Consider the following 18,956-nt stretch of genomic DNA (forward strand, 5'->3'; position numbering starts at 1 on the left):
TATTTCAAGGACTTTGGGAGCCAGAGCTATCAGTCAACAGCTCATGTTAAGGCCGGTTTCATACTTCCATTTTTCACGGTCCGAGTATGCACTCAGAATGCTGAGCTGTGTATAACCCCGCCCACACCACTGATTGGAAGCTTTCTGCTTATGAACAGTGTACACAAAAAGCAGCCAATCAGTGGTGAGGGCGGAGTTACACAGAACAGCAGGACAAGAAGGCACAAGACACCTAGTCCTGTAGTGATAATCTCCTGCTAATAAAACAATCATTTTATTGAAACCGTAAAACACAGCCTAGTAAGTGAGACATCGCTTGAATCAGAGTCTCTTCACCTATATCATGCTGCTCAGAATACATAGCAAAAACATGGTGAGATTCCCTTTAAGAAGGATTGCATTAAAAAAAAATTCCGTCTTTCATTTTTTTATGCTGTTTACTGTACAGTAGAAATAACATCCTAACTTCATTCTACAAGTTGATATGAATGCTGCGATATCGAATATGTACAGATTTTTTATGTTTTATTATTATTATTATTATTTATTGTTATAGCGCCATTTATTCCTTGGCGCTTTACATGTGAGGAGGGGTATACATAATAAAAACAAGTACAATAATCTTAAACAATACAAGTCATAACTGGTACAGGAGTGAGGACCCTGCCCGCGAGGGCTCACAATCTACAAGGGATGGGTGAGAATACAGTAGGTGAGGATAGAGCTGGTCATGCAGCAGTTTGGTTGATCGGTGGTTAATGCAGGTTGTAGGCTTGTCGGAAGAGGTGGGTCTTCAGGTTCTTTTTGAAGATTTCGATGGTAGGCGAGAGTCTGATGTGTTGTGGTAGAGGGTTCCAGAGTAGGGGTGATACGCGAGAGAAATCTTGTATGCGATTGTGGGAAGAGGAGATAAGAGGGGAGAAGAGAAGGAGATCTTGTGAGGATCGGAGGTTGCGTGTAGGTAAGTACCGGGAGACGAGGTCACAGATGTATTGAGGACACAGGATGTGGATGGCTTTGTACGTCATGGTTAGGGTTTTGTACTGGAGTCTCTGGGTAATGGGGAGCCAGTGAAGGGATTGACAAAGGGGAGAGGCCCGGGAATAGCGGGGGGACAGGTGGATTAGTCGGGCAGCAGAGTTTAGAATAGATTGGAGGGGTGCGAGAGTGTACGAGGGGAGGCCACAGAGCAGGAGGTTGCAGTAGTCAAGGCGAGAGATGATGAGGGCATGGACTAGGGTTTTTGCAGATTCTTGGTTGAGGAATGAACGCATTCGTGAAATATTTTTGAGTTGAAGTCAGCAGGAAGTGGAAAGGGCTTGGATATGTGGTTTGAAGGAGACATCAGCGTCAAGGATTACCCCGAGGCAGCGAGCTTGTGGGACTGGGGAGAGTGGGCAGCCATTTACTGTAATGGTTAGGTTCGTTGGGGGGGTCGCGTGAGATGTGGGAAAGATGATGAATTCTGTTTTGTCTATGTTAAGTTTCAGAAATCTAGCGGAGAAGAAGGATGAAATAGTGGACAGACATTGAGGGATTCTGGTTAGTAGGGAGGTGATATCTGGTCCAGAGATGTAGATCTGTGTGTCATCAGCATAGAGGTGATACTGAAAGCCATGAGATTCTATGAGCTGTCCCAGGCCAAAGGTGTAAATGGAGAAGAGCAGGGGCCCAAGGACTGAACCTTGTGGGACTCCGACAGATAGGGGCGTTGAGGAGGAGAACAGAGTAGTGTCGCTTGCTCTTGGCAGTTAAGAGGTCGTTGGTGACCTTAGTTAGGGCAGTTTCAGTGGAATGGTGTGACCGGAAGCCAGATTGTAAGCGGTCAAAGAGGGAGCAAGAAGAGAGATGGGAGGACAGTTCAAGGTAGACGTGTTGTTCCAGTAGTTTGGAGGCATAAGGGAGAAGTGATATAGGGCAATAACTAGATACAGAGGATGGGTCAAGAGAGGGCTTTTTGAGGATAGGTGTGATGGAGGCATGTTTAAAGCTTGAGGGGAAAACACCAGTTGTTAGTGATAGGTTGAAGAGATGGGTTAGGGTTGGGATGAAGACTGTGGTGAGGTTTGGGATGAGATGGGATGGGAGCGGGTCAAGTGCACAGGTGGTGAGATGCGATCTTGAGAGTAGAGTGGAGAGTTGATCTTCTGTAATGGTGGAGAAGTTGGTTTTGGAGGTGGAGGGCAGGGAAGTCGGGAGGAAGGGCTCTGGGGCTTGTTGACCAAAACTGTCTCTGATGCTATCAATCTTCTGCTTGAAGAATGAGGCAATGTCTTCAGCAGAGATAAGTGGGGAGGGAGGAGGTGCTGGGGGACAGAGGAGAGAATTGAAGGTGTTGAATAACTGTTTAGGGTTGTGAGACAGGGAGGATATGAGAGATGAGAAGTAGGTTTGTTTAGCTGTGGCGAGTGTGGTCTTGAAAGTAGTGAGGGACTGTTTGAATGCGATGAAGTGGTCGTTGGAGTGGGATCTTTTCCATCTGCGCTCTGCAGCCCTGGAAGCTCGCCTCAGTTCTTTGGTCAGGCTGTCTGTTGATTTTGCGAGCTTCGGTATGTGTAAGTGGGGCAGCAGATTCCAAAGCTACAGCTATTGTGGTGTTATATAGAGCGGCACCGTCATCCGCATTGTGTATGGAACTTATGTCTGTGAGAGGGAGGAGGGATTCAGAGAATGAATGTAGGTCAAGATGTTTAAGATTTCTGCAAGGGTGTGAAAGTTTGCGGGGTGGGGATTGTAGACATGGAGTGGAGAGAGATGAGAATGTGAGAAGGTTGTGGTCAGAGAGAGGAAGAGGTGAGTTAGAGAGGTTAGATAGGGAGCAGAGGCGAGTGAAGATGAGGTCCAGTGTGTGACCATCTTTGTGAGTGGCTGCAGAAGACCATTGAGTGAGGCCAAAGGAGGAAGTGAGAGATAGAAGTTTAGTGGCAGCTGAGAGGGAAGTGTCAATGGGGATGTTGAAATTGCCCATGATGATAGTGGGGATGTCCGCAGAAAGGAAATGAAGTAGCCAGGTGGTGAAGTGGTCAAAGAAGGTGGTGGCTGGCCCTGGGGGGCGGTAAATGGCAGCCAGTTGGAGGTTGGAGGGGGAGTAGATGCGCACAGAGTGCACCTCAAAGGAAGGGAGGGTAACCGAGGGTGGCAGTGGGATTGGGGTGAAGGAGCAGTTATCTGACAGGAGAAAACCAACTCCTCCGCCATGCTTGCTGCTGGGGTGTAATGTGTGAGAAAGGTGGAAGCCACCGTAAGAGAGTGCAGCAGGGGAGGCTGTGTCAGAAGGGGTGAGCCAGGTTTCGGTGATGGCGAGGAAGGAAAGTTTGGTAGTAACAAAAAGATCATGGATGTAGGGAAGCTTGTTACAGACAGAGCGAGCATTCCACAGAGCTCCTGTTAGTGGGACTGAGGAAGCGGGGGCTGGGCGAATGGGTATAAGGTTAGAGAGGTTACGGAAGTTTGTGATGGAGCGTGGATGGGAGGTAGAAATGACTGTGGGAATGTGGTGAGGAGGACCAGGATTTGGAGAGATATCACCAGCAGTGAGAAGGAGCAGAGATAGTGTTAGCAGGTGGGAGCAGGAGAGGGCATGAGGGGGCTGCCTGTGCTTTGAGACAGAGGATTGTATGTTAAGGAACAGTTCTGAAGAGGAGGTGAGATGGATGGGGAGGATTGAAGAGGAGATGAACAGTTCCTTACTTGGTGTGGGGATTGGGGGAGGTAGCAGAAAGTGAAAGATTATAGGGGTAAAAGTGAAAACAAACTGAAACATTGTTTGCAGTGACTGGCCAGTTCCCTTCAGGTTCAATTCAGGTTTTAATTCTAATGTAATCCACACTTTTAGAACACACTTCTAGGGATCACACTACAGACTAAATTCATGCAGACTTGTGCTATGCAATATATATATATTTATTAGTACTTTTTAACTAATTTTTAATGTACTCTTACAGCATTTTTTATCACTATTGTTTTTTTTTACAGAGATGAGTTATAGTTTTATATGTACCATTTTGTGGTACATATAATTTACTGGCTAAATTTAAAAAAATAATAATTCTGCAACCTATTAACTATGTCTCTAAATTGGCTGACCTGGTCAAACTTGTTAGGTAACTTTGGCAGCTGTAGGCCCATCGGCACATTTCATAGGTGGTTGATATTCTTCTGACAGGTGGAGCTTTCTCCATCTGTCAAACTGCTTTAGATGCATAAGTCTCAATTGACTATAGCATCTAAGGGGTTAAACTGACAGTATGGGAGTTATCACATCCCAGTTATTGTGGCTGGAGCCTGACATTAAAGGGATAATATAAAAGGGATAATACTTTTTGTAATAGAGTTAATAAATATGGATATATAAAGAGGCATGTTATGGACCAATGGAATTCTGTAGGTTCCACATTAGGAAATTTGTACAACGCGGAGCCATGATATAGCCATATGTTAGGGCTTATGTATCTAGGTCTCTTGTATCCTAGTTAAAGGTTTAGAGATATGGACTGGAAATACTTCCAATATTCAGGATGTTTCTAAGGTACATTGTATTTTTGATTCTTTTTTTAGGGCTCTCAGGCAGAACAGAAGAATGATCCTCCAGCGCCTGAAAGAACCGGATCCGTGGAAGAGGAAGCTCCTCCCGAAGAGAAAGTGACGAGAAAGTCTCAGCATCGATCTTCCTCCTCGGCGCAGCACCACAATCATCGAAGTGGAGTAAGCAGAGGCCTATCCAGACAGGACACGTTCGACAACGAGACACAGGACACCAGAGACTCCGTTTACTTAGAGCCAAAGGATGATTTCTCTTCCGAGCATGCCGATCCTCAGGAATCCCACCGGGATCACAATCACAGAGACGAATCTCACGGAGGCGGTAGCGAACATAGACACAAAGAGTCTCGACATCGGACAAACGAGCAGGACAGGGAGCAGGACCACAACGAATGCAACAAACCCCGCAGTCGCCACAAATCGAGAGAACGGCACGGCGAAAGGGGCGGAGAGGTTTCCAGGAAACGCAACGACAACGAGTGGAACCGGGAGGTTTACATCCGTCAGTAACTTTCGACTCCTTTCTAATGTGTTGACTGTTTTTTTTTTTTTCTTCTTTCCAATCTTGTACAAATTGTTTTGAACCCAATGTTGTAAAACATCTAGCGCCCCTTCTGTGTTTTCTATATTTTTCTTCTTTTTTTCTACTCTTTTTGTCTTTTTTCTTTTTGGCTTTAGCCTAGGATAATTCTTTTCACTTTGACTTGCCATGGTTCCTCGACAACTTTGTTACCAAACCATGTGTTTAGCCGTTTTCTGTGACAACCACTTGAATGCTGTACGTTGCCATCAAGATATTGTTGCTGTTCTAAAGCAAGTGATGATGTTTTGTAACCTCCTATTTTTAGAAGAAACCTATAAAAAAAAATGGTGATTTCACGTTATTTTTTTTTTTTCCTCCTTCCATACGTGTTCCACTTTTGCACTGTTAGATCTCTATATTAATAATCTGTCGTGGCTGCAGAAGTGATATCAGACTTGTGAAGAGACTACTAAAACTTTGCATTTATTTTTGTATTTTTGGAATGCACCCACCTACTTTGAATGTTGATTTCCAAGCCACTATTTATTTTATTTTGTATGTAATTTTATTTTTTTTTTCGGCCTCCCGTCGTCTTTGTTTCAGAGCAGAGTTAAATATTGCCTTATACTCACGATGTTTCAGATGAATTTTCTATGTAATGTTTCTCTATGTTGGGTATGTTTTTTGTTGCTTTCTTAGCCCTGCATGGTTAATCGTTCGACTGTACGGCGTTGTACGTTTTTACATCATGCTTTAATAGTCAGTGACTGGAATTAGCATGGAGAAATAATGGTTAGGACTCTTTCAATTGATCGATAGGTAGAAAAAAAACAAACTATATGACTCGGCTACTTTACTGGAGATCAACGGAAACAGAAAAGTGGTTGATTCATCTATAGTTAGGTCATCATTTTATTATTATCTGTATTAATTTATTTTCTTGCAGAACCACTGATATAAAGAGGAAATTCTAAAGGGAATCTGTCAGTAAGATCAACTCTTCCAAATCACACATATGGGCCTCGGGTATTTAAGATGTAAATCCTTTGACACCTTTTACATTGTCTAACTGTTGCTGCATTCTTAAGAAATTTTATTTTAATTCATATAAATCAGGCATTAAGTGCTCTGGGCGTGACAAGAGCACTTCCCAAGCCTCGAGGATGTTTTCCCACCCAGCACCAGCCTCTTTAGTGTGATTGACAGTCTGATTTCACTGCCTGGCACCTAACGTCACACATCACGATAAAGAGGATGGTGCTGGCTGGGTAAACATTCTCTGGAGGAAGAAACTCTGGAAGTGCTATGTCACGCCCAGAGCACCTAGCATTTTAATTCATATACATTGATATAGCACTACCCAAGACTATGTCACTTGAATTTATTCCTACACACAGTCCCTTTATTTTGATTGAAACTCATTTTAGGTGCCAGGTAAGGAAACAACCTTGGTAAGCAAAGGCTCAGGAAGTGCTTTGTCACTCCCAGAGCACTTAACATTTCATTTATATGAACTCAAACGATAATTACTCATGAATGCAGCAATGTATATAAAAAAAAAATGCCTATATATGAGGCTTGAGGGGCAAGATTGATCTTACTGACAGGTTCCCTATAATGCAGGCATAAAAATGGTCTGATCCCGGAGACTTTTCCATATTCTTCTCTCTATGTGACTAAATACAAAATGCTTAAGGGGTAGTCCAGATAAAAAAATATAAGTCTAAGTTTTAATCTAGAAACAGCGCCACTTTTTCCATAGGCCGTGTCTGGTATTACAGACAAATAAATAAATAAGACCTGAAAAAACAAACACTGCCCATAAAAAAAAGTGCCGATTTGGGCCAAAAAGCCAGACCTTCTTTTTATTTATTTATTTTACTCACTTATATGGCGCCATTAATTCCACAGCGTTTTACAGACTTTATTTTTATTTTTTTATTATTATTTAGGACGCCTATTCTAATATTTTTGCAGGTGTAACTGAAATACATAATTTTTGCTGCCTGTAAAGTCCAATTCACACTTGACGTAAAATTCCCCGATGACTAGTCTGTAAATAACGCACACAGATCACCAGATTATTGGGGTCAAACTTGAATTTCCTCACCTTTTTGTAAGTGATGGGAAATGTGGAGTATGAAAAATATCTATGAGGTGAATATCCACTTTAATAAGATGTGGAAAAAGCGAGGTAGAAATGTTTTTTGTGAGCAACTGGTTGTTCTTTTCTTATCAAAAGTAGCTCCTGGCATACAATGGAGGCAGTCAGGTTGTCAGCAGCGGGGGTGTAACCATTTGAGGTTCAGAAGTAGCAGTTACATCCAGGGCCCAACAGCAACTTGGCCACATCAGTGAAAACCAGTGCTACAAGCGATATGGGATAATTTTTGGACCCTGGAATAGTTTTCATGAAGGGCTGGAGAGAACAAGGATGCCAACAGGCTAGATCAAAGTTACGCCCCTGAGCCACAAGGATAATCATCAGGACTGCAATCCTCTGCCATAAAAGTAGCTAAAATAATAGGGGACTGCATTATAAGAAGTTATGTAATGTGGTAAAGCAGTTTCCTGAGCTCCAACAAGCTCCAACATACTCCCAATAGCTACCACCATCAGGATATGACTTGTAGTAGGTTTTTCGCCATTGCCTAATTTGCTTTCTATTGGTGCCCATTTGTGATGAGCGAACGTGCTCAGATAAGGTGTTATCTGAGCACGCTCGGGTGCTAACCAGGTGTCTTCAGCGTGCTTGAATAATATGTTCGAGTCCCCACGGCTGCATGTCTCGCAGCTGTTAGACAGCCACAACTCATACAGGGATTGCCTAACACACAGACAATCCCTGCATGTGTTGTGGTTGTGTAACAGCCACGAGACGACCTGCCGCGGGGACTTGGACATATTATTCGAGCACGCCAAATAATTTGGTGTCATATTAAAGAGAAATCCACATTTTTCTTAATATGTAAATGACTTGTTAAGATCCATGGGCGGGACATAGATCTCCCTGAGGATCTGCCTCCAGAGCTTACTTTAAGGGTGTGTTACCAGTTCAAGACATGTAGATAAGGAGAGCAGATTGTCAGTCATAACATGTCTCGCACTGGTAATGCCTCCTTTCATTTAAAATAAGCTCTGGAGGCAGATTTTCCAGGAGATCTATGTCCGGCCCATAGATCTTAACAGCTCATTTACATATTAATTACAATAATTTATTTCTCTGGAATAAGACATCGGATTGCAGATATCAAGGCATCATTTTATTCAGCTTCCTGTGACCTTCAAACTCATACAGACGACTTAGAAGGGTTGATCCTACTGAGAGATGCCCTTTAAGAATTTCTTACAATTTGGACATGGCCACCTTGACTGTTCCACTGCGCCGCTTCTTTGACACCAGTAAGGCAAGTTTGACAATAATATGGCACTGTGCCCATCTGTCTAGAGGTGACTGTGCATAATAAGAACAGAGCATTGAATTCAGGGGGCACCATGTAATGCTTCATATCCCCTGCGGGGGCACTGTAGGAAATTCAAATACATTTGCTGTTAGGTTGTCTTACAGATTACAGTGCTTTGCTCAAACCGCTCAGTAGCAGATCACATTGTGATTAGCAAATTTGCAAGTTAACCCCTATAATAATATAATAATAATTCAAGACATATATACAAATGGGAAGTCATAGGGAATGCAATACGCTCATTACTTCCATGTAAACCATCTGTATCTAATTTGCAGATTATAGCTGGGTACTGCTAATAGTGGGTCGTTATATGCAACCAAAGATGCTTCACATGCTGAAACCTTAACTCTCTGGACGTCTTGTGGCAGGCATGCAGGGAGTTGTAGTTTAACCCCAGCTGTAGATCTATAGATTACCTTGGTTAGCGTATTTGAAATTAGAGCTAAAAAAACAACTTAAAGGGATTTTATCAGGTTTTTGCTATGTAATCTGAGAGCAGCATGATGTAGGGGCCGATACTCCGATTCCAACGATGTGTCACTTTCTGGGCTGTGTGTTGCAGTTTCAATAAAATCAGCGTTTTATCAACAAGAGATTATCACTGCAAGACTAGTGGTTTCATGCCATGTAGTCCTCATGCTCTGTATAACCCCGCCCCCACCAATGAATGACAGCTCTCTACCAATCAGTGTTGTGGGCGGGATTATACAAAGCTCAGCATTTAGAGAACTGCTACATCTGCAGCAGAGAAAATAGTGATTTTTTTTCACAACTACAGCAAGCGGCCCAATAAGTGATACATCGCTGGAATCAAGGTCCCATGCCCTAAATAATGCTGCTCTTAGATTACATAGCAAAAACCTGGTGATGGATTCCCTTTAAATATATATTTATCACGGACATTCCTAGCAAGAGGCTGAATTTCGGTGCCACAATATATAAAAAAATGCTTCTAAATCAGTTCCCCCAACACTTTAGTTAAAATATCTGGGAATTGGATCCACATCTCCCAGATCTCTTTATTGATTTGATGCCCAAACTTGGAATCCCCCCCAACAAATAAAACTAACACTACAACATGGCTTTCTCCATTGTGTATCAGCAGTAAAGTTCCCCCGTAAACCCCCAAATCTTTAATAAACTGATCAGACGTCATCCACGTACCTGTACATATATACAGAAAATATCTATATTTATATTTGTGATATTTAAGAGAAAATAATAGACTGAAATATACACTTGCACCGGTGAGTATTATCATTGCCAAGCAACATTTTCATTGTAACCACTAAATTATAAAGTTCTGAAATTCCATTTTTGGGTTGACGATATCACACTTGTAAAATGTTTTGTGTTTTTTTTTTTTTCAATGAAAAAAAAAAAAGATTGAAATATAAGCTTTGTTGAATACTGTATATGCATAATTGTGGGAAGTATCTTTATTTTCAAGAATCCTATTTGTAAGCATTTGTATATACTTCAAAAAAACGGCCTTTGTAGATATTGGACTGTAGGTTTCCGTAGACATGTCGGACTGTTAATTGGATTTATTTATTATGCTATATTACAAATGGTGGCTGTGAAGAAAAAACCCAAAACATGTTATTATTAACATGTACAAATCTACAACAAACAAGAGAATGATGTTACAATAAATCGAGTGTTTTTATTCTATTCTTCACGTCAAAAGCACATGTCAAATCAAATTCTTTTAATTTGGCATCTGACTAATTTGTTTTTTATAGCACAGAACTGTAACAATGTGGACTATCACTGAACTTTCTATGGCTGGATGAAGAATGAGTTAACTGAGAAACCGCCAGTAAGCTCATCGTGATATTCTTCCTAGGAGAATAAATCTAAGCAGGGAGAATTTACTCTTAATTTATAATGGCAGATTTTGCTTTAATATTTTATACATTTTTACATATTTTTCTTATAATAATCTAAAAATTTGAATACGGTACCAATGATGCCAGATTAAAGAATACTTACTGAATATAAATGTTTATACAAACAGTATATAGATACAGTTGTGCTCAAAAGTTTACATACCCCGGCAGAATTTTTGCTTTCTTGGCCTTTTTTCAGAGAATATGAATAACAACACCAAAACTTTTTCTCCACTCATGGTTAGTGGTTGGGTGAAGCCATTTATTGTCAAATTACTGTGTTTTTTCTTTTTAAATCAGAATGACAACACAAAACATCCAGATGACCCTGATCAAAAGTTCACATACTCCATTTCTCAATACTGTGTATTGCCCCCTCTAACATCAGTGATAGCTTGAAGTCTTTTGTGGTAGTTGTGGATGAGGTTCTTTATTTTCTCAGATGGTAAAGCTGCCCACTCTTCTTGGCAAAAAGCCTCCAGTTCCTGTAAATTCCTGGGCTGTCTAGCATGAACTGCGTGCTTGAGATCTCCCCAGAGTGGCTCAATGATATTGAGGTCAGGAGACTGAGATGGCCACTCCAGAACCTTCACTTTGTTCTGCTGTAGCCAATGACAGGTCGACTTGGCCTTGTGTTTTGGATCATTGTCATGTTGGAACGACCAAGTACATCCCATGCGCAGCTTATGGGCTTATGAGTGCAAATTTACCTCCAGTATTTGCTGATAACATGCTGCATTCATCTTTCCTTCAACTTTGACCAAGTTTCCTGTACCTTTGTAGCTCATACATCCCCAAAACACCAGTGATCCACCTCCATGCTTTACAGTAGGAATAGTGTTCCTTTCATCATAGGCCTTGCTGAGCTCTCTACAAATGTAACATTTATGGTTGTGGCCAAAAACTTCAATTTTGGTCTCATCACTCCAAATTACCTTGTTCCATAAGTGTTGAGGCTTGTCTCTGTGCTGTTTTGCGTATTGTAGGAGAGATACTTTGTGGCATTTGCCCAGTAATGGCTTTCTTCTGGCGACTCGACCATGCAGCCCATTTTTCTTCAAGTGCCTCCTTATTGTGCATCTTGAAACAGCCACACCGCTAGTTTACAGAGAGTTCTGTACTTCAGCTGATGTTATTTGGGGTTTTTTCTTTGCATCCTGAACACTTTTCCTGGCAGTTGTGGACGACATTTTTGTTGGTCTACCTGACCGTGGTTTTGTTTTCACAGAGCCCCTGATTTTCCATTTGTTAATCACAGTTTGAACGCTGCTGATTGGCATTATCAGTTCCTTGGTTATCTTTTTGTATCCCTTTCCTGTTTTGTACAGTTCAACTACCTTTTCCTGTAGATGCGTAGACAATTGACTCAGAATCCAGAAACATCAGTGGCTGGATGAAAGATGCAAGAGTCTGTCTGGATCCCAGAAACTCACTCATCTTTTAAGCACACACACTGATTACAAGCAAACAGGTCACAGGTGAGGATGTTACCTTTAGTAGCCATTCAAACCCGTTTGTGTCAACTTCTGTGCATGTTATCAGGCCAAAATCACCAGGGTACGTGAACTTTTGGTCATTTGGATGTTTTGGGTTGTGATTATGATTTAAAAAGAGAAAACACAGTAGTTTGACAATAAATGGCTTCACCCAAACACTAACCATGAGTGGAGAAAAAAATTTTGGTGTTATCATTCATATTCTATGAAAAAAGGCCAAGAAAGCAAAAATTCTGCCAGGGTATGTAAACTTTTGAGCACAACTGTATGTACCTGCAGAACAAGACCTTCCCACTTTAGTGTAATCGATGCACCCCCCCTATAACAGTAGTCTGGAGCCCCCTATAACAGCAGTTTGGCTGTGTAGTTTTGAGCATACACTCATTTGGTCAATCGGAGGACGACGATGGTGTTGGTGCCAGTTATAAGGTTACCCGCCCCGGTGAGACTTTTTCCTCTTGTGGTTTCCACATGGTGATTTCACTTTTTTTTTTCATCACCAATTGGATTTTACCAGAAAATCATACACAATTTTCTGGTAGATCCGTCTCCGTAAAAGGAGAATAAAAAATTATGTCCCCGATTGCTGTTTTTCGTCTTGTTTTCTTAGTTTTTTTCTTTGTTTGCACCCAGTTTATTATTTGTGACTAGTTTATATGTGATTGCCTGTTTGTTTATTTTTAGTGATTCGAAAGGTTTTCGCCCGATTCATTTATTGCGTCTTTTTAAAGGGAATTTTCACCAGGTTTTTGATACCTCATTTGAGAGTCCTTTACCGCGACCGATTCCCTTTAAAACACCGCATAACTTGACCCAATTCTACTCCAGACGTGCCCTATGTCGTTTAATGTGGTTTTTTTAAAAGTTGCAAAAAATGGTTAAAGACAAACAAAAACAGACTATTTTTGTTTCTGTGCCAAATTCACAAGCCGCATGTGACATTGATTAATTTGGAGCAATAAGTGTCAGCAAATACCTGAAAACAAGAAAGAAATAAGTTTCTCCATCTTCTCCATTCTAAGGCTACGTTCACACGATCCTTTTTTCCGTCCTTTTTTTTCAGGTCCTGTTTTGAAAAACCGCAGCTAAAATCCGCACTGATTTTTCGCTGCGGTTTTTGATCCTTTTTCTTCTGCGGATTCCACTGCGGGTTTCCAACTGCAGTTTCCTATTGGGGCTGCTGGAAACCCGCAGCAGAATCCGCAGAAAGAATTGACAGGTACTTCTTTTTTCTGCAGGCAAAACCGCTGCGGATTTGCCTGGGGAAAAAAGGATCGTCGGCACAGCGGGTTTTGTTTTCCATTGGGTTACATTGTACTGTAACCTACATGGAAAAAAGCTGCGGATCCGCAGTGCCAAATCCGCTGCGGATCCGCAGCAAAAACCGCAGCGTGTGAACATACCCTAAGAGTAAGTTCACACTGGGCATTTTTGTAGTTTTTTTAATGCTAATTTTTAGCTGCTTTTTACAGTACCAGCATAGACTACAAGATTTCACAAATCTCATGCACACACATTGTTTTTTTGTCCTCAGGATTTTGTGCCTTGCATGGTTTTTGGACATAGGGCGCGTCACTTCTTTTTAGAGTTTTTTCAGCATTTTTTCATCCATTGAAATGAAACGCAGGTATCAGGTTTTGCTGCGTTTTTTTGTGCCAAAACCTGATGCTATAGAATAGGACTTTTTTTTCCAACATTAAACTTTATCAGCATACACAAGAGACAAATCTAGCATGCCAAAACCGCAGCAAAAAACTCACCAAAAAAACGCAAGAAAAACCTGTTTTTTTCCCTGCATCTTCTTTCCTGCCAAAAGATCAGGTTTTGCTGCGGAAAAAAAAAAAATTAAAAAAATGCCTAGTGTGAACGTAACCTTACAGTCCTTGAAAATCCGATGCCATCCAAGCGTTTAAATGTTTTTTTTTTTCACGGATTTTTCCACGGACCCATAGACTTGCATTGCCGATTTTGATCCGACACTCGACTCAAAATCAGACATGACTCCCGAGATTTTCTGTAGATCAATCGATCCGGGAAAAAATAAATCAGACTTGTGCACAACCCCATAGGATATCATAGGTACAAGTGCTATCTGTGAAAACCACTCGTACGAGAAAATCAGACCTTGAAAAGATGCCCCACAAGTGTTATTTCAAGGGGAAGACGAATACTTCCATCATAGACATAAGAGGAGGGCGGCCACGTCTTACAAGGGTGGCAGGACGATGTCCCGTTGTGCTGATGATATATGTTCCATCATTACAATATGACACAATACACATATAAATAATATAACGCAGGAGATCTCCGTTAGCCAAAAGGCTCAATAAACAGACGCCAGCCCTCCCTTGTCAAGTGCCCTGGAGCACGCCGTAATCTTATTCCACTAATGCAATGTCTGTCATTTGTTTTATCCTTCATATCTAGAATCAATTAACTTCCCAAGGACTTCATCACCTTGTGTAGTTTCTCTGATGGCGATTCTGCCCTTCATACACTAATTTCCATCTACGAAGAAAAATATAAAATTATGTCATCGGTAGATTTCCTGTGCGGCAGTATTCCCCACATTCATCTGGATGTAACATACTAATTAATAGGACAAGATGAGCGGTATTTATTGGCAGACATTGCGACAAAAAGTCCTCGCTATTCTGCGCCAATTTATTTTACTGTAAGGAGGTTTTTTCTGTTAGATTCCATAAAAAAATATATATATTTTTTGCTTCATTGCACAGTGGACGTCCCAAGGTGCTAAAAAGTATTGCCCCTTATGGAGGTGTCTCCATGCATGGAGATCTAGGTGCATGGAGATGGAGGTGTCTCCATGCATGGAGATCGAGGTGCATGGAGATGGAGGTGTCTCCATGCATGGAGATCATCTCCACAAGGGGTAATACTTTTAGAACAGAGTGCCATGGGATGTCCACTGAGCAATCCAAAACTAAGAAGTTATCCAAGCTCTGGCCATGAATCCTTCCTTTGTTCCGTCCCTCTTGTTATTTGACCTGGACATGTATGAATACCGTTATATATATGGCCAAATTAGTAGCTTCCTGTTAATGGGACTGGGTGTTTGACTCCTGGAAATGGCTATGTGTTCAGGCTAGTGATTATTCCCCCCGCCCCCCGATCATAAAGCGAGGATGAACCTTCGCGTTTCAACATCGTTTCCTTTTTAGATCCGAATTCTACGATTACATATAAAGGTCATTAGTTTCTTCCGGTTTGTAAACACCTGAGGAAGCAGCTGGTTCGGCTCTGTAATGCGTAGTCCCATTAAAGATTTTTTTAATTTCATCTATTAGGAATTTCCCTGTGGCTTCACAGGCGCACCACGATGGCAGTGACCGGGGTATTCAGCAGGCCGCCCACCAGCCGTGGCAGACCATCGGGACCCCATGATAACAGGGAGCTAGGTAAAGCCGATGGGTGCCCTAATGGATGCTAGACCAGGATTGCCCTGGTAGTCTTTACCTAGCTCTCCGTGATCATGGGGTCCCGATGGGCTGCCACGGCTGGTGGGAGGCCTGCTGAATACCCCGGTCACTGCCATCGTGGTGCGCCTGTGAAGCCCAGCCGCAGCTGTGGCATTCAGGTGGTTAACCAGCAGTGACTGGAGCTGGGTCTGGTCACTGCTGGTCACATATCACTCCGGTCTCCTACTCTGTGAGGTGCGGGCTCAGCTCCTGAGGCGCGGGCTCAGCTCCTGAGCTGCCGGTAAATACCTGAGGGAAGGGGGTTAGAATCAGCACAAAATGTGGTCCCTAGTAACATTATGTGAAACCAGAAAACTCCTTGTAAGAGTGCGGAGGGTCCGGGGGGCAACCATCACAGCTGTAAAGTATGAGACAACTGTATAGAAAAAGCCGTTTATTGCTTTTGCAGGCGGCACAAGGTACGAGAACAGGATTTTGGCTGGCAATGTACACAGTGTGTATATAACACATGAATTAAGCTTTGCCCTTGATAAATCCCCCGGACGCCCTTTATTAATGTACAGCGGCCCCATAAAGCCCTCAGTAATTCCTTCAACCTGCGGACGCTGTAGTGGCGGATTGCAAAATGAACAGCTGGCAGACTGTCTGCTTCTATGGCAACAGGGATATTCATTTGTTGTCGTGGTAACGCTGATCCACCGCCTGAAGAGCGCGCCTGCATCCTCCACGCTGAACGGGCGCAGCACAAAAAAAAACAAATAATCAGCTGTTTTTGACAAATTTTGCAATAAAGAAACCGATTGTGTCCGTGTTCACTAGAAGAGTCCAATCTTTATCTTCACAGGTCCCATCGCGGAGGTCCGACAGGACGGCGAGGGATGGATCGAACCTCTGCAGGAGCTTCAGCTGATCGGGGGGCAATCCGGCGCCCGCCATACCCGCTCCTCCGATATGTGGGTCCTGTGGGAAGATCATAGAGCCCGTGACTAGACCAACCTGCCTTGTGATAAGCAGCGCCAGATCTACCTGGCAGCCGCTCATCTCCACAGGCTCTCAATGCTAAATTTGCTTTTTTTTTTTTCTGTTAGGTTCAAACAAAATGGAGAAATAAGGACATTAAATATAAAGGTGGAAAAAGAGCTGACCGACGAGGTTACAAGTCTGGAGCTTTTCCTGCATTTCCTGTAAACATTTTGGAATAAATCGGGTTTTCTTCTCCATGCAATGAAGGTTCTGTTACCTGCGCCTGAAGCTGGAGGCAGGGAAAGGTCTTTAGAGCCCAGGCCACCTGTTCCTCATTTTCGGATAACGTTATGGTACATGTGCTGTACACCAGTGTGCCCCCCGGCTTTAATAATGACACCGCCTGGAAAACAGCCAATGAACTAAAGTGAAGCCGTGAAATTAATCACCAAGATATAATAATTTCCTCAAATTATATTATTGTACATTAAAAATTCTTTGATGGTCCATTGGGACGCCCCCTATATGAGCCGATGGGAAGTGCTGCTCACAAGCATCAGGATCTGACCAGAATAGAACACTACATTTCAGTCCAGCTGCATCATTCACTTCGAGGGGGGTGGGCGGCATTTTCCCTCTGGTGCCATCTTCCCTCCGGCGCCAGGGGGTGGGAGGCATCTTCCCTCCGGTGCCAGGGGGTGGGCGGCGTCTTCCGTCCGGTGCCAGGGGGTGGGCGGCATCTTCCCTCCGGCGCCAGGGGGTGGGCGGCATCTTCCCTCCGGCGCCAGGGGGTGGGCGGCATCTTCCCTCCGGCGCCAGGGGGTGGGCGGCATCTTCCCTCCGGCGCCAGGGGGTGGGCGGCATCTTCCCTCCGCCGCCAGGGGGTGGGCAGCATCTTCCCTCCGGCGCCAGGGGGTGGGCGGCATCTTCCCTCCGGCGCCAGGGGGTGGGCGGCATCTTCCCTCCGGCGCCAGGGGGTGGGCGGCATCTTCCCTCCGGCGCCAGGGGGTGGGCGGCATCTTCCCTCCGGCGCCAGGGGGTGGGCGGCATCTTCCCTCCGGCGCCAGGGGGTGGGCGGCATCTTTCCTCCGGCGCCAGGGGGTGGGCGGCATCTTCCCTCCGGCGCCAGGGGGTGGGCGGCATCTTCCCTCCGGCGCCAGTGGGTGGGCGGCATCTTCCCTCCGGCGCCAGGGGGTGGGCGGCATCTTCCCTCCGGCGCCAGGGGGTGGGCGGCATCTTCCCTCCGGCGCCAGGGGGTGGGCGGCATCTTCCCTCCGGCGCCAGGGGGTGGGCGGCATCTTCCCTCCGGCGCCAGGGGGTGACTAGTCATAGGTCATATAGTCATAGGTCAAGGGGGAAAAAAAAAAAAAAATCAGCAAATTTTAGATCAACATTCTCAAGGCCCCCGACTGATGATTTTGGGGAAAGAAGAATTAGAAAAGCCCGATCCTTTGGATGCTCCAGGAGATCCTAAAAGCTCTTCATAGAAAACATGGGCATGTAATATGTATGTATGGGGGAGACGGGAGAGATAGTGGTCATCTGAGGCATATGGGCACCACAGATGATCGGTACATGAGACCGGCCACTGGAGACGTGCGCAGCAGACACCATTGTCATAGAGAGGATATTTATGGGGACTCACCGCACTGAACAGTTTACGTTGTAGAGGCTGGTAAGACGTCAATTCCTTCAGTGATAAAGTACCGGCCATATTAGGTCTTTGTCCCATTCCACTACATGGGGCGTCTAAGAGTACACGATCAAAGGACTCGGGAGGAAATGGAGGACCTGCACCTGGAAGAACACAAATACAACAGGAGTAATGGATTGGGGTGGATTTTTTAACACTCGTTTAGGATCTCTGGGGGTCTTAAGCTATTGGCCCATGTACGACCCCAGGACTAAGCTTGGGGTACTGAATTCTGCTTCCATGTCTGACGATGCGTTAGCAGAGCTGTGCTTCAAACACGTAACTTCAAAGTGCTCTAGGTCAGGAAACCCACTTTCATCCATCCTACTAGAGGATTCTGAGGAGGGAGTCCCATGTTCGGGACCCTAGACTATTAGTCAGTACAAAGAATGGCTACCAAGAGCGTCTTTCCATCTGGAGACCCCGGTACGTCTGTGCATTACATGGACCGTCAAATGACTTCAATAGAAACGGTGCAATGCACAATTTACCCTTGGAGGAGCACTGGGGAAATTAAAGAGGTTGTCCACAACTGGAGGAGATCTCCAGCTTAGTCACTTCATGACCTCTTCTAAAATAGACACCTTGGATACTCGCCTCCCGCAGCGGCGCCGATCAAACGATGTTGGTGCCGGTGTTCCTGGAGAGTGACTTTGTGTCACGCTCCGGTTGCAGCCAACAAACGGCCGCTGATTGGCTGCAGCTCAACAATATTCCACCAGGAGAGACGTCCGCTCTGACAAAATAGTAAAGTCCGTGCCTAAGTAGTGCTCATCGGCAGCAGGCGACCCAAGAAGTCATGTCAGCCCTCGGAAACAGCGCCACCGATATTGCTGAAACGGCACAAGGCGAGTAGACGCTGGTTTAGTCCTGAATTGATTATTCTGGGGATGTCCAGTAGAGGATAACCTGCTGAACAACTTACTAACAGTTTCCCTCA

The 18,956-nt window shown here is 44.0% G+C and overlaps 2 protein-coding genes across 13 annotated transcripts in view; one reads left to right on the forward strand and one right to left on the reverse strand.

Moving 5' to 3' along the window:
- Positions 1-5,709, forward strand: part of CACNB2 (calcium voltage-gated channel auxiliary subunit beta 2) — a 334,276-nt gene extending 328,567 nt beyond the window's left edge. For 6 of the 8 annotated variants that reach the window (XM_077268311.1, XM_077268314.1, XM_077268312.1 and 3 more), the window contains one exon: positions 4,558-5,695. In XM_077268311.1, coding sequence (XP_077124426.1) covers positions 4,558-5,052 — 495 coding nt within the window. In that variant the 3' untranslated portion in view covers positions 5,053-5,695. Of the gene's footprint in view, positions 1-4,557 lie in introns of all 8 variants that reach the window. The other 2 variants (XM_077268315.1, XM_077268318.1) reach the window with 2 other exon arrangements.
- Positions 5,710-15,778: 10,069 nt separating this feature from the next.
- NSUN6 (NOP2/Sun RNA methyltransferase 6) overlaps positions 15,779-18,956 on the reverse strand; it is a 32,125-nt gene continuing 28,947 nt past the window's right edge. For all 5 annotated transcript variants that reach the window (XM_077268319.1, XM_077268320.1, XM_077268321.1 and 2 more), the window contains 3 exons: positions 17,969-18,120; positions 16,601-16,726; positions 15,779-16,320 (listed from right to left, as the gene is read on the reverse strand). In XM_077268319.1, the coding sequence (XP_077124434.1) occupies positions 16,123-16,320; positions 16,601-16,726; positions 17,969-18,120 (476 nt within the window). In that variant the 3' untranslated portion in view covers positions 15,779-16,122. The remainder of the gene's footprint in view (positions 16,321-16,600; positions 16,727-17,968; positions 18,121-18,956) is intronic.

This window comes from Ranitomeya variabilis, chromosome 6, assembly GCF_051348905.1.
Source record: "Ranitomeya variabilis isolate aRanVar5 chromosome 6, aRanVar5.hap1, whole genome shotgun sequence".
NCBI lineage: Eukaryota > Metazoa > Chordata > Amphibia > Anura > Dendrobatidae > Ranitomeya > Ranitomeya variabilis.